Genomic DNA, 15,158 nt, shown 5'->3' on the forward strand with positions numbered 1-15,158 from the left:
ATTCATTGACAGCATTAACAGACTGGTATTAAAGGGGTCAAAGTGTGTCAAGAACATCCACCACACCATTACACCACCAGAAGTCTGGACTGTTGTTACAAGGCATGTTGGGTCCATGGATTTGTGATGTTAATCTGTGTACCTCAACAGAAATTAATCAATTCATCATAGCAGGCTACATTTTTACAATCTTCAACTGTCCAGTTTTGGTAAACTGCAGCTTAACCCACCTTTGGTTTTCTGCTATTGTAATCCACCCACATCCAGGTCTAACTATCAACATGTGTGTTCTGAGATGTTTTTCTGCTTACCACTTTTATAAAGAGTGGTAATCCAAGCTACTGTGGCCTTTTGGTCAAGTCAAACAAGTCAGCCCATTCTCCTTTGACTTTTCTCAACAACGAGGCGGTTCTGTCCATAGAACTGTTGTGTTGAAGTCCTCAAATCAACTTATCTGACACCAACAAACATGCCACAATCAAAGTCAATAACGTCACAATTTTGACCTACTGTATATCTGCATCTGCAAATTCTATGCATTGCACTGCAGCCACATGATTGGCTGATAGGATCATTAGGCATTCATAATAAAGTGCTCAGCAAGTCTGCTTTCTTCCCTCATCTACTTTACTGGAGGCTGTCAGGTACCATGATGCCCTCTGACAATAATTGCACCTGACAAATGAGCCTTGACAAAGGTATAGAGGGTGGTCAACCTCTTACTGATCTAACAGAGCAACTTAATTGAAACTATCAATCAGTGCTGCTAGACTCTATCTTTTCTTTTCTGATTTCATTCTTCCTATCATAATCCATTTCTCCCACTCACAGCTGCAAGAATTTATATCCTTGCTGTCAGTCTTGCTGTCTCATATGTATGTGTGCAAAATCAATACAAAAATATTGCTTCTCTCTCATTGTTCCCCCCATGGAGCACATACACATTACTTGTTCATTATATTGTGACAGAGCTAATTAATACATCATCCCAGCCTTTGCTGGCGTTTTCCCTTCACCAGCCTGCCGATCTGTCTCTGCAGCAGGTTGTGCGTTTAGCGCAGTGACATCTAAAGTCCCAGTGCAAAAGCGTAGTAGAAGCTTTTCTTTTTTTTTTTAAGGCACTAGAGCCTCACACGGGATGTTACATTCACTGACAGGGACGAGAGGATAGAGTCAGAACAAAAGGAAATACCTCCCCTCACTGGAGAGAAAAGGGTTAAGCCTATTACAGAAGACCAATCAGGACTGGGGGAGCACTGCAAACCTCCGCAGTAAGAGAGAGAGAGGGAACGAGGGAGGAAGATGAGAGCAGAGCGGGAGATGAAGAGATATCAGGAGTGTGATGGTTTGCACTCCTATCCAGACAGTTAGGCAGGAAGGGAGCTCTACAGAGTTGGCTGGATGAGGAGTATTCACAGCACTGTCTGTATGGACGGATGAGCGAAAAAGGGAGAAAAACGGAAAAAAAGAAGAATCACAACAGCATCCTGAGAGGACTAATCTTAAAGGACTTTTTCTGTCTGGCACTCAGGAAGGAAAGAACATCTGTCAGTTGTGTGACCCTTGTATGTTCATCAATATTCAATCCTAATGCTTGGATTACTGCTGGAGGAAGCAGAAGATAAACCAATAGCTTGTATCAGTCGACTCAGATTGTTGCAGAGCTGGTAGGAGAAGGGACCGTGTAGTGAACGGACCAGCTCAGGAGCATCTGTGTTTACTCTGCGTGGTGAGTGTTGCTGTGTTTTGATGGGGCACTTAATACTTATTGGTTTGATTTACAGCACTAAGCCAAATAGAGTGTGTATATATAGCAAAAACAACACAATGACAAACATCTCTGTTACAACAAATGCACAGCATTATAAACCATAAAAATTATAATGTATTGTTGAAAGACTGATTTCAAAACATGATTATGGTTAAACTGAAACGTATCAGCAACTGATTAAAATACACTCGTTTAACTTGTCATTCCAAGAAGCTCCTTTTGAAAGGCTTTTTGTTTACGCATCAGGATGTCTGTATATTCCATAATATGAGCGCATCTGTGTCCTACAGAGACACTCAACTGTCGATTTCAATGATACAAGAAACTTGATTCGAAACCCGAGTTGTGCACTTTAAAATTATGTATTATTATAACATGCATAATCGTATTTCTTGCCTGGTACTGTGCTCATTGTTCATTTCTGCTGTCATCGTGCCATAGTAAAGTAAAGTAAAAGAACCTCTCACTGAAACAACCTTGAAGAGTGGCCGACGTGTTCCTCTGAAGAGATTACTGTCCATGGATCGCATAGAGAGACAAACGGAGCCATCCATGTCTTTATGACAAGTTCCCCAAGGGATCGCACAGCACTAAAGCTTGAAGCAACTCTGTTCTGTCATGAGAATAGTACGACTGTTTCATCTGCACTGTGACTGTACAAGTAACATACTAGAATTTGCACTGAGCATTGTCTGTGTCAATTTATGGTAAACACAACAAGATTAGCAAAATGTCACTATAGTTTATCTTCAATTTGAAAACTGAAGGATGTAATAGAGGTTTTTGTGAAAGCCCATTATCAGCACTACTGTTATGCTAATGCAATAGTAAAGGCGCTGCACAGGAACGTGATAAGACATCTAAGGCTGGTTGCCATGTTAATGAGAGTTTCCTTGTCGCCTCTCTACTGAGGATATGCTCATTTTCACAAACACATCCCCCACACTTCCCTCTCTAACTCCTTCTACTCTCTCTTCCTCCTTATCTCACTCCCTCTATCACCCATTACCCTATCCTTTATCTCTCTTCAGGTCACTGTGAACGAGAGATGTGGGACTGAAGGACATACAGATGCTGTGTACAGCTCCTGCTTCCCAAAGTCTGCTTACTGTCTGGGATCTCTTTGCAAATCTAAAAGGCGGCTTTTGTTTTTGATGAAATGACGTCCAGTACCTCATCACACTGACCCACTCCTGAGTTGCTCTCAAGCACATATAATACTGGTGAACACAATCACATGTGTCATGGTGATTGGACACACGTACGCTCCAATAATCCGCTTCGCTCACGCTATCTCCAGTGATTTAGGATTCAGCATGTTGAGGGACAAACTCGAGACCTGCGCTCGATTTACAAGTCAATGGCAGCTGGAGCCATGCGTACAGAGACTAATGAGAAAAGTGGAAAATGAAGGCCTGTTCCATTAGTGCTCCCAGGGGAGACATGGGCCCGGACGCTGCCCGGACGCACTGACCTCTCTTGAACACATTCTGGACATTACTATGGTGTACACTGGGGAATCTACATGGCTGACTGACAGCTCTGCCTCTTGGACTACAAGCAAATGGATATAACGATTGTTTTATATTTACAGATCTGACTACTATCTTCTCATTGTGGACAAAAAAGAAAAAAAGCACAAGTTTGGATCGTACCATGAGCAGTAAATTCCAGCACTGCACAGGGGAAGAAGTCTGTGTTTCTTTGTTTTCTCGGTTGGCTGTCTCGCTCCTGCCTGGGAATATCATGAGATTATAAACAGGAGGTGACTCTGACATCTTATTCCTGTTCCACTCATCTATCAGTGCTCCCACCATCACAAAAGCAAACCAGAGATCGGAGAAAAAAAATCCATAGAGCACATTAGTGCTCCAATGGGTACAGGTGGCTAATTCCTTAGTTTTCTTGTTATTAGGAAGAAAAAGCTGGCAGCCCATAGGCAGTCCTTGGTGAAACAGACAGGTGCTTTTCTGGCCATCAGGCTCTCTCGAAGGGACTAGCAGTGAAAGGAAAAGCCTCGCTGGGGGGCTCTGGCGGAGCGGGAACACTTTTCCACTGGCTATGTTTGGATGTGATGCTCATCTCTGTGGATCTAACATGGACTCTATGGCCTGATTACACAGCCCTGGTATTCAGATAGTGCTGGAGGGAAGGGTAAATATTACTTAAAAAAAACAACATTTATTTTCCTCCATGTCATGTAGAACTCTGTTCAGATCAGATCGGGGGGTGGATGGATTATTTTAATAATGCATGTGATAATCAGTTATTACAATCTATTCTAGAGTGTATTAGATTTATCTCCACCTAACCCAAGATTCATGATATCATTTCCAAATACCAACTGTTTTTGGCACATTAATTAGCCTTTCAATTATTTATATAGTATTTTAAAGTGCATCTCTGAGAGTTGGAAGTCTGCTGTAACAAATTTGAGTTTTTGGCGGGATAATCTCGACGGGTTTGGACCACTTTTTGTAATTTGGCAACAAAATGCTGATTAGTTTAGAAACCAAGAATCTTAATAACTATTATATACATTAAAAACAAAGTCAACTTCAATGTATTGTTAAACAGAACCTAAAAAAAATACAAGCTACAACAAAGCCACAACATACCAAGCCATTACGGCTCAGATGTTATTAGAAGTATTTCTGTCATGTGATATGTTTTTACTATGGATCCACAGTCTAAAATCATATGGTGATAACAAAGATTGAGACGATATAGTTACTACTAGTATATCATGTCATACACATAGTGAGACAATCCAATCTGCAGATCATAGCAGTAAGAAAATTCCAGGACCCTTCAAGTGTATGCCTCAACATTTCTCATCTAAACTCAAGGGCTTCATTAACCTTTGATAACTAGGGAGCATTACATCTGACAGGATTTCTCAGATGTAAGTTAATTTCAGATTTCGAGAGATGCACAAACACAGACCGCTGTTTTTCTTTTCCACCTTTTAAAATAATCTTTCTCTCTCCTCCCTATACGCAGGATAATGCATATCCTTCCCTGCCCAGAAAAAGAAGCCACCATGAGCAACGTTACAGTCACCGACAACACTGAACCCATCGGCCGCACCATGAGTCCGGCAACCCCCAGTCCATATCCCTATCCTGTTAGTTTTCAGGTCTCCCTGACGGGCTTCCTCATGCTAGAGATCCTGCTGGGCCTGAGTTCTAACCTCACTGTGCTTGCCCTCTATTGTATGAAGTCAAACCTCATCAGTTCTGTCAGTAACATCGTCACTATGAACCTCCATGTGTTGGATGTGCTGGTTTGTGTGTGCTGCATCCCCCTCACAATTGTGGTGGTGCTTCTCTCTCTGGAAGGAGACACTGCCCTCGTCTGCTGCTTCCATGAAGCCTGTGTCTCTTTTGCGAGTGTTGCCACTGCTGCTAACGTGCTTGCCATCACCCTTGATCGCTATGACATCTCTGTCAAACCAGCCAACCGAGTGCTGACCATGGGCCGTGCCCTGGCCCTGCTGACTACCATTTGGGTGTTATCCTTTGTTAGTTTCCTTGTACCCTTTATTGAGGTGGGCTTCTTCGCCCAAGGTCATACTGAGCTGAACCAGACAGCAGTGGAGAATGTGGTCCACACTAACCAGTATTACACTGAACTTGGCCTCTATTACCACTTGCTTGCTCAGATCCCTATTTTCTTCTTTACTGCTGTTGTCATGCTCATCACCTACTCAAAGATCCTGCAGGCGCTCAACATTCGCATTGGCACACGTTTCCACGCTTCACAGAAGAAGAAGGCCCGCAGGAAAAAGCGTCCATCCATGACGGCCATGACAACACAGCCAGAGGCGACCGATGGATCCCAGAGCAGTGGCAGCCGCAACCCCACACTGGGTATGCGCACCTCTGTTTCTGTCATCATCGCCTTGCGTCGGGCCGTTAAGCGCCACAGAGAGAGGCGAGAGCGCCAAAAGAGGGTTTTCAGGATGTCCCTCCTGATTGTGTCTACCTTCCTGCTGTGCTGGACGCCAATCACAATACTCAATACTGTCATCCTGAGTGTTGGCCCCAGTGACCTAATGGTCAAGTTGAGACTGGGCTTTCTGGTCATGGCTTATGGGACCACTATCTTTCACCCGCTACTCTATGCCTTCACAAGGCAGAAGTTCCAGAAAGTCTTGAAAAGCAAGATGAAAAAGCGAGTGGTGTCAATCATTGAGGCTGATCCTACCCCTAATAATGCTGTTATCCACAACTCCTGGATCGACCCAAAGAGGAACAAAAAGGTGACATTTGAGGACAAAGATACCCGATTGAAATGTCTGTCTTCTGAGGTTGTGGAGTGAAGGAACTCATTCTCTTTAGGGAATACAGTCAATACCATCAAAGCAGCTAAAACTGACATCAGGTCATGATGAAAAAGGGAACATTTTAATCCAAAGCAGTAATGTAAATATTATGTGCAATAGAACGTACAAAAACAAGAGATGGATAATTTATTACTATTTATTGAGAACAAAAGTAGATTTCATAGATATACCATATACTGTACTGTAGATATTGCATGGCTTTTTGTAATGGTAGCAACAGACAGTACATTGTGTACATACAAATACATGTACAGGATAGGGTAAACAAGGTATATAAATAGAGAGAGAAAAGTAGAAATTGTTATGTAAATGTATATTTATAATAAATTTTAGTGTTCACTCACCTAATGCAGAAAAATGTTTCCTACTCTCCCCTCCCCCGAGTAAAGTGTTTGTGATTGTGTAACAGCTGTGAGATTACTCCCATTCATCACCGTGGCACTTACTCTGACACCAGATCCTGCAATCCCAAGTGACCACTGACCTTATTACCTAGGAGCCCTCAGAGGGAAGACCCTCGCACTGAAATGAGACTATATGTATGAAGACCAACAAAGACAGGCAGGTCAAACATGGAAAGACAGGAGTGGAAAGTAGCGATGCTACAGCTAAAAAGCTCTCTGGGAGCCCCGTTAACAACCACTGCTTTTGGAGTTTGAGAAGAACACTCGCATTCCACAGACACAACAGAACACCACGGTTCTCATCATCTCGTGGGACATAAACCAGATGTAATCAAAACTTAGTCTGTTTCACTTCAGCAGTCACCTCTTTTGAGCCAAATGGAAAAAAAAATGTATAGTTGTTTATGACGATAAGATGGAACAGGGACTGTGACAGTGAGAGCACATACTAAACACACTGAGAACAAACATTGTGTTTATTTTCAAAGAGAATAGTCTTCACGGATAATATGCTTTCATATAGAAGTTATTTAACCAAAACAAAGGAAAACAGTTTTATCATCAAAGTGCCTGATCTTAATAACACAAGCCCAACAACAATGCTCTCCAAATAAGCAAATCCATAACTGTAATAAAGGACTCCTGCAAATGCCTCAAAGACAACCACAAGATTCTGTTAACAACACATAATACAAGATAATGAAATTATTCCTCACTGCCTGTGCATGACTACCAGTAGCCCTCTATTGTTTGTCAAATACAAAGAGTAAAATTGTATTTCCCAAGCGGCTGCTCCTGGTGGATTATAACGAAGCCAGCTTGGTATTTTTGGCTCAACTTGTCTAGTTGACAAGTTTGCCCTAAATAAGGAGAAATATTTATTCATACAGCTGTAGAAGAAATTTCAGAAGTACGACTCTACTGTCAGTTTATTACACCCAGTCTGAGCTCTAACAGCTAATCGAGATGCAGAGTTACCATAACCATTAGCATGTAAAGCCATGCTCTGCTAGTGTGGTGGTGCACTTCATTTCAATCCCTGGGTCAAGGATTACATTCTGTCTATGACATGAATATACACACTACATTCCCATGCATACATAAAAGGACACATGCTGTACTCCATAGTATATCTCAGGAATGAACTTATTACGTGTATGCCTTTGCTCTCTCAGGTGCAGCAGACATTTTTAAAAAAGAGCCCTTTAGATCCTGAGAGCACGGGGCTGTTGGCTACCAGAGCGATTACACAACCTCAATCAGATGTTTCTCTGGCTGTCGGCGTCTGCTTTTGTAGCACAGCAGAGAGGGGTGATGTGGGAATATTGATGCAGGCATGGTTTATGGCCCTGCTGTAAACAGGCAGTGAGGATGTCACAGTGCCTTGAGGGTATTTCTGTGATTGGGAGTGGAGATGGGATCACAGCCAGCAACAGATTAGCTGACAGGGCAAAGAAAATGACCTGTAAGATGACACTTTCAGCCAGAAGATAAATCCAACACAGCTTTGTAAGTCTAAATTTCAGAAGAAAAACGTCAAAGGTGGGGTATAAGTATACAAATGTAGAGTCATAGTTCTGCTCCCAAAATAACGACAATACACAACTATGAACAATGATCCATTCCTGGGGAACACATAAATTAGACCGCTGTTCATGTGTCAGGTACTATTCCAAAAGTCATCAGTGAAACTGAGAAAAATCATTTTTTATTGATTACCTTCTAAAATTACCTCTGAAAGACCAATACAATTTATGCCAACTAGACTCAAGGTCACAATTTGTTTTACATACCGAGGTGCAGCTACACCGGCCAAAACAAACAAGCCAATAAGCTCTCCCAAGCACAAGCAGCCTCGCCTGATGTTCTGGCTGATGTATCTGTTCCTTTGATGTTATTTTTAGCAGACACAGAAGCTGTTTGAATACTAGGTACGAAAAGTTATAAACTTCATTGTTATATAATGATGTTTTTGTAACACAATGTCCATTACATTATTTACTATTTAACAGTCCCTGAACAGAATATGCATTGCTGCAGCCTCACCACTTTTATTACTCGATGCTTGTTGCCATATTATGTTTGGATTCTGCATCCGGCGCAGTCAGAATGTGTTTCTAACCTTGATCCCACCTATAAAGTTCAGTGTGTTCTCCAACTAGGGGATGAGCCATTCACAAGAGGAACAGAGCTATAATAAACAAATGTGAGCACAGACTCAGAGGATGCAAAATATAGTGAATTAATTTTAAATTAAAAAATTAAAATTTTTGCATAATGTGAAAGATGTTAAATGGTGAATCCCAGATACTTCCTCTACTATCAACACCAGAAATAGTTGTCTGGAAACATGACAGTAACGTTAAGCTGTCGCAGCTTCCTGGGAGACATTTGCATGTAAGCTTTGCCAGTCAAGCAACCCTGAATAATTGCAGCAGCAGCAGCTGACGATGATAAAAAAAAAAGACCAAAGAAATTTAATTATATTACTTAAGTGACAAGGAAATGATTCGATTCTGACATCAAACAGCTTCGTACCATCTTATCCCGAAATACTGACCTAATGCAACCTGCTTGTTTTTTGTTTGTTTTATTTCCAGTTGTGTTTTTTAATCTCCAGTTGCTACGTATGTTCAACTCAGGTCAAAAGTCTCAGTCCGGATCACTTCACAGCCTACTAACAATTTCTCAAAGTGGGGAACATATTTCTACATGTGTGAGGAGTTCGTCTGACCTGACATGAGCACTTCCACAGCAGATAAGAGATTAAAAAAGGAACTGTGTTTTAATCAGTGCTCTGTATACGTACTTGTACATATGGATTGTTTGTAAGGACGCTGCACCACTTGCTTTTCCTGTCATTTATATTCCCTCGAGAACATGCCTCTTCAAGCAACTGTTAACAGACCAGCTAGCTAGCCAGTTAGAATAATAGTATACCCGGCAGGCAGTATGAAGATGAAATTTTGTAAATGTACAATGTGCAATTATTATTGTTATAAATTGCTTATGTGTCACAAATTATAGTAACCTATGTTGTAAATAGGGATCCCCTCTCCACACGCCACACGATGAAATGTGCGCACCGCTAGTTCAATGTTCACTGTTCAATGAAACATCGCAGTAATAGTTTCAGCTATGCATTGACAGGTGTAATATGAACATTTATGACATAGGACAAATGTATATCAGAGGAGAAAGTTATTTAACTGGCATACCGAATGAACTGGTATACCGCCCAGCACTACTGATAAGGTACTATACCTCTAACCTAAGATGACCTTAAAAATAGGTCAACAGTCTACTGTAGTCAACAGCAGAGGTTCAGTGATTCTTCACTGTGAGCCCTATAACAATCACCTGACCCTAATGGGTACTTTTCCCTCTCCCCCGTCCTCCACATCAAGGCTGCTCCTTGCCTCTGTGCCTATGCCTATCACATACATTATGTCCTTCTGTCTCTCGCTCAGTGGCTGCCTCTCTTAGACAGCCATCCCCAATTCAGATGCCATCTCTTCAGTGCCCCTCTCTATCTAGCCGCAGACACAGAATAAAAGCCTGGGAAATCACATTACTCTGTCCATATGGAGCCTCTATTGCATTAGGTCAGCGAACACTCAACTGTAATTCTGCTACTGTAGAGAAGAAGAAAGTGAATTGAACACACCAGCCAGCACAGCCTGACAAATTGTTGCTTGTGGTCATTTTCTAAATGTTACTCTCACCAAGCCACATTTAGAGAGATGGAAGGACACTTTATAGAGTTGGAAGATATGTGACTGTGATAAAAACCTATAATCTCTGTACAAGAAAATCTATCGCTGAGACAGAAACCACGAATCAAAGGAAGACAGATACAATGGAGCATGACCTCTACCTGCTACAATCCTTGTGGGGTGCAAGAGAAAATAACACAAAGTCTGCTTTAAATCGGCACTGTGCAGATTACCATTTTCTGTTCTTATCAGCACAGAGCAGACACTTAATGACACAAGTGCTTTCCTTTATTATACACTGTTTGACAGAGAACAAACAAATCCTTGGGGATAAACAGGCTTACTTTACATGCGTGCTAAAGAAGACAATACAGACATGCTACGTTATCAGGCATGGGTATAGAGACTCTTGAGTGTGTAAGCATTTTACATTTCGTGTCATTATATTGGAAATCTTACTTATCTTTTTGAAAATGTGGCTAAGACAAAAGGACTGACTCACATACTCTTATCGCAATTAACTAAAAATATAAAGGACAAAAAGAAGTCACAAGTTTTGTGCCGACATGGCTGCATGCCGTCTGTCTGTCTGTCTGTGTGTGTGTGTGTGTGTGTGTGTGTGTGCGCACCTGCCAGTCAGTGTACCATTGAATGTGTGCGTCCATCCATCTATTCAGCACTGTGGGTGCCCTGTATTTATGAGTGTGTACTCCAGCATGTGCAGCTATGCCCATACAATGTGTGCACACAGTCAAATGCCAGTCCAATTGTTTTATCAGGCAGCGACAGAGTGTCAACCACACTGCAAGAGAGGGTTGACAGCAGAGAGAAGATTGCTGCCCTCCAGTTCTCCTCAAAGTGATGACTACTGTCGGGTGATAACACCTCCTCTCTTCTCTCCACATGGACAGCTATGAATGGGGCCACCATAATAGAGCTCACCAACACAGACTGGTAGTCTGAATCTGACATGGCATTGAAAGCATTTCTATTCAGGAGACAAGACAGACTTGTTAGATCTGAAATAGATTCCATTCCAGTCTTGTGACATGACGACACTCACTTCACAATAAAGTAGCAACATAGTAAAAATGATTTTGAGTGTCAGCGATTGTGGAGGCTGTTAGGGTTTAAGACAATGGTGCAATGATATACTATTCTCTGGTTCCACCCTCTCAATTGTTACGATTCCATGCTCTTCTTTCTCTTCTATGATAGGTGATCTGTTCATTTTTGAGCATTTGTCTGTCAAAACAATTAATTTGAAGACATCAAGTTCAGATTTTTTTCACGTTATTTTTTGGTCCAACCTATTGATTGAAAAAAACATTTCCCTATTCTTATGATATGCCACATTTAGATAGCTGAAACTACAGCAATACCTAACATGAATATGACAGAAATTAATATATGAAATATATTCAAAATATCTAAAGCAAAAAATGTTTTTCAATATTAACACTGCACTAATTATGCAATGTTTTCCTGATTGTAACTGCATCTAAAGTAATTGTGAACTATGAACATCACGTCTAAAGACATTCTGAGCCCACCTGTGAAAACATACTAAGTCCCATAAAAAAATATCACCTATGTTCTGCAAAATTAAAACAAAGTGATTCATCCTCTATCAAAAATTCTCAGTCTGCGTCCTTTAAAACCAGAAATACCAGATTTTACCCCGTTGCACACCAAAGCTCAAAAAGAAGGGACAAATTTCTGCACGTATCTTTAAACACATTGTGCTACTTTACCTTAAACCAGATGCTTTCCCACACCACTGTCTGGGTAAAACCTAAAACCAGGAATCTTACCATATACAAGGATTCATCCCATTACATACTCTATGCTGAAATGAGGGTCAACCTCTTTGTTATTTAACCACACAAACACTCAACTCCTCTTCTCGTAGCTCTCTGTGACACTCTGTTTTCTGACACCTACCTGTATGCATCCTGAAACAGCATTACTCAGAAACAGTTCTATATTCAACATTCTCCACCAACTACAGTTGTTATTATGTCACCTGTGCAATGTGAAAAAGCATTGTATTTTAAGTCTCCATCACAATAAAAGTCATAATGTGTTAATTCCACTAAAGGACACACTGGATGTTCACAGCAATTGGGTGGGGAAAAACTGTGCAAATGTCATTATTGGCCTCTGCAATCAGTCAAAGGGATAGGAAAATATCAGCATAAATGATTTACACAACAACAAAAAAAACATTATTGTATATCCCTGGTTCAAACTTAAACTCGAGAAATTCACAACCTATACATTATTTCCAATTGATCAAAAAGCGGATGGAGTTACAGGCCCATAATAATGAAGACTGAAAACCGACTTCTGCAATATTTGTAGCAATAAACGGCATTTGCAGGACAAACTCATTCAAGATACAGTTCAATTGGATAAAATTTAATAAAACACTCGTAGCACACTATATACCTAATGAAAGTATGTCATATATGCTAAGAATATGTAACAACAATACATTAATTTGATAAGCCAGTTATCTGACTGGTCAGTAATTCAATTAACATAAATTAGCATAGGAAGTTAGCCAACCATATCAGCAGTGTCACATCTTCAATTTAATTTTAATTGAAGCATGGGCCTTTTCAATTTAACAAACAGTAAATATTGAGTTTACTGTGATCTGAATCACATGAAGGAAACAGTCAGCCAAATAGCTAGCGTTAGCTAAGTCTTTTAATTCCACTTTCTGTTTGCAAAGTATTTCCATTTGTGATCTTGGCTCCTCCACAGCTCCATGCCACGTAGTTATTCTGTGTCTGGTGTCCTTAAAGTTCCGTAGTTATACGCCAGCTGACTTTCAAAACAAACGCGTCAATATAGATGTCGTGTTTGGATCCATTGTTTCGCTGTAAAGTTTGTCCTGCACTTCTACACCTTCAGATGTAGACATACTCTGCTGCTGTCTTTTAAAATGCTTTTTAATTCATTCAATATTCATTTTGCTCTGGTAGGATCTTGTAAGTTAGTTGCAGGTTCGGGACCAGTCAAAGACAAATCGACTGACACATACAAAAGGCCAGGTGAAAACTTATCTACGTCGCCTTTTCCAGGGGAGAATAGAGCTCCCTGTCTGAGAGCTGTCTGGGAAGGGGGCCTATCAGACACACACGCCTGTGGCAAAGCAACTCTTCTTTGGCGAGACATTTTAGATTTAGATCTTTCTTGTTGCGTCTTTCTCCCTCTGTGTTAAATATATCCTCGTATCTCTCTGTACTTCTGTGTATGATATCTTGTCTCTTTTCCCTTTGAGTGAAAGGTGAGCACGGGCTATGCAAAAGACAAAAAGACTACTTCGCATTTAAACAAGGCCCAAAAAGTATCCGAAACCCACTTTAATGAAACTGGTTGTTGTAAGTTGTTTGGTTCAGTTCATTTTTCCACCTGAGACTCAATGGCCTTGATTCGTTTTCTGTGAAAAACATATTTAAATAAACATATTTTGATGGAGTCCAAAGCTTCTGCCTCAACTGCTGACTACATGGAAACAGCCAGTCAATCCATCCAAGTTTGGGTTGATGGTGGACACATCCCCGGTGCCTCTACAAAAAAAAAGGCCAAAATAAGGTGCTCGTGAGGACATGAGGAAGAGTACAAATTGATATTCAGTTGTCATTTTTAAAGCTGTGCAATTAGGGAAACATGGATCATAAGACATTTAAGATGCATTTAACTGCATGTAAATGTTTGTGCTGGTCCATTATTGTGAAAAAGGCACTGGAGCCTGAAGGCACAACTCTGAATTTACAAATCACTTTATATTCCTACCAACAGTTATGGTTTGGACTGAAATTATAAGATCATGGACACAAGAAGCTGGCATGAGTTTCATGTTACTACCCCTCAAGGACCGGGTGAAGAGGTCAGGTAAATGCACCACTTGACCCTCCCTTTGCTCTCACTTCATCATAGCACAGGTACCACAAGAAGATAGAAACAGTCCTTCCAGACTCTGGTCCATGTTGCATCACAGACCTTCTGCAGATTTGTAAGATGCAAATTTATGCTGCAAATCTCCCATGGTGGTCTTATGCTTTTGTAGCCCATCCACCTCATTGCTGAACAGACTTTGGAGGTTACTGAGCTGTTTTTTTTGTTCACCACAGTCACTGAGATCACATGTTGTCCTTTATTCTGATGTTGGATGTACACATGAACTGTTCCCCCCTGACCTGTATCTGCAGGATTTCATGCATTGCACTACTGCCACATGGATGTCTGATTGGATAATTGCATAAATAAGCAGGTGCAGGTGTTCATACTCACGTGCACAGTGAGTGTACATAAACTCATGTTTATGGATGCCTCTCTGCGGAGGTATTGTGAGGACAAACAGTTAGGTGTAGCATCCAAAAGGGCGAGAAGAGGAGAGCAATCAAAACACATTCATTTCTGCCAACCGTCATTTACCCGCTCTCAAAAAGCTATCACAGGGAGCAGCTGTAAACATTTTGCTCCTCAACAGTCCTGAGACATGCAGTCAAAGAGGATAGCAGCTATCAGACTCTTTCGCAGAGGAAGCCCATGTGAATACACATTGCAAGCTGAATGCATCAGAGAAAAGGGCAAAATATGTCGAATAGACATAGGAGCCGAAATCTGCCAAAAAGTCTAACGTCATTATTCAAAAGGAAGACTGTACTAAAGGCTATGTGCAAAAATCCTCTGACTTTGTGGTTCTGTTTTGAAACAACCAATCTATATGTTCATGAGTAAGCTTTGTGTTCCCTTTTAAAAAGCACAGAAAAAGAGAAAATCCTTTCAACTTAGTAATGAATGAGCTTTTGAAATGAGCCTACATGTTCCATTTCAATGACAATTATTTACATTCTGTTGGTTTGTAAATGAAACTGTTTATCGACACTGTTGAACGTCTGTAT

General features: G+C 40.9%; 1 protein-coding gene across 1 annotated transcript; it reads left to right on the top strand.

Annotated features, from left to right (window-relative positions):
- Positions 1-1,212: 1,212 nt before the first annotated feature.
- On the top strand, positions 1,213-12,821 carry LOC138206201 (G-protein coupled receptor 22-like). Its single transcript, XM_069162759.1, has 3 exons — positions 1,213-1,729; positions 2,803-3,925; positions 4,775-12,821. The coding sequence occupies exon 3, from the start codon at positions 4,779-4,781 to the stop codon at positions 6,093-6,095; it is 1,317 nt and encodes a 438-aa protein (XP_069018860.1). The 5' UTR covers positions 1,213-1,729; positions 2,803-3,925; positions 4,775-4,778; the 3' UTR covers positions 6,096-12,821.
- Positions 12,822-15,158: the final 2,337 nt, after the last annotated feature.

This window comes from Embiotoca jacksoni, unplaced genomic scaffold, assembly GCF_022577435.1.
Source record: "Embiotoca jacksoni isolate LCO1_2020_lvr unplaced genomic scaffold, fEmbJac1.0.p SCAF_3, whole genome shotgun sequence".
NCBI lineage: Eukaryota > Metazoa > Chordata > Actinopteri > Embiotocidae > Embiotoca > Embiotoca jacksoni.

Excerpts from the sequence above, each read along its gene's own strand:
- LOC138206201 (XM_069162759.1), top strand. The coding sequence starts at position 4,779 with ATGCATATCCTTCCCTGCCCAGAAAAAGAAGCCACCATGAGCAACGTT.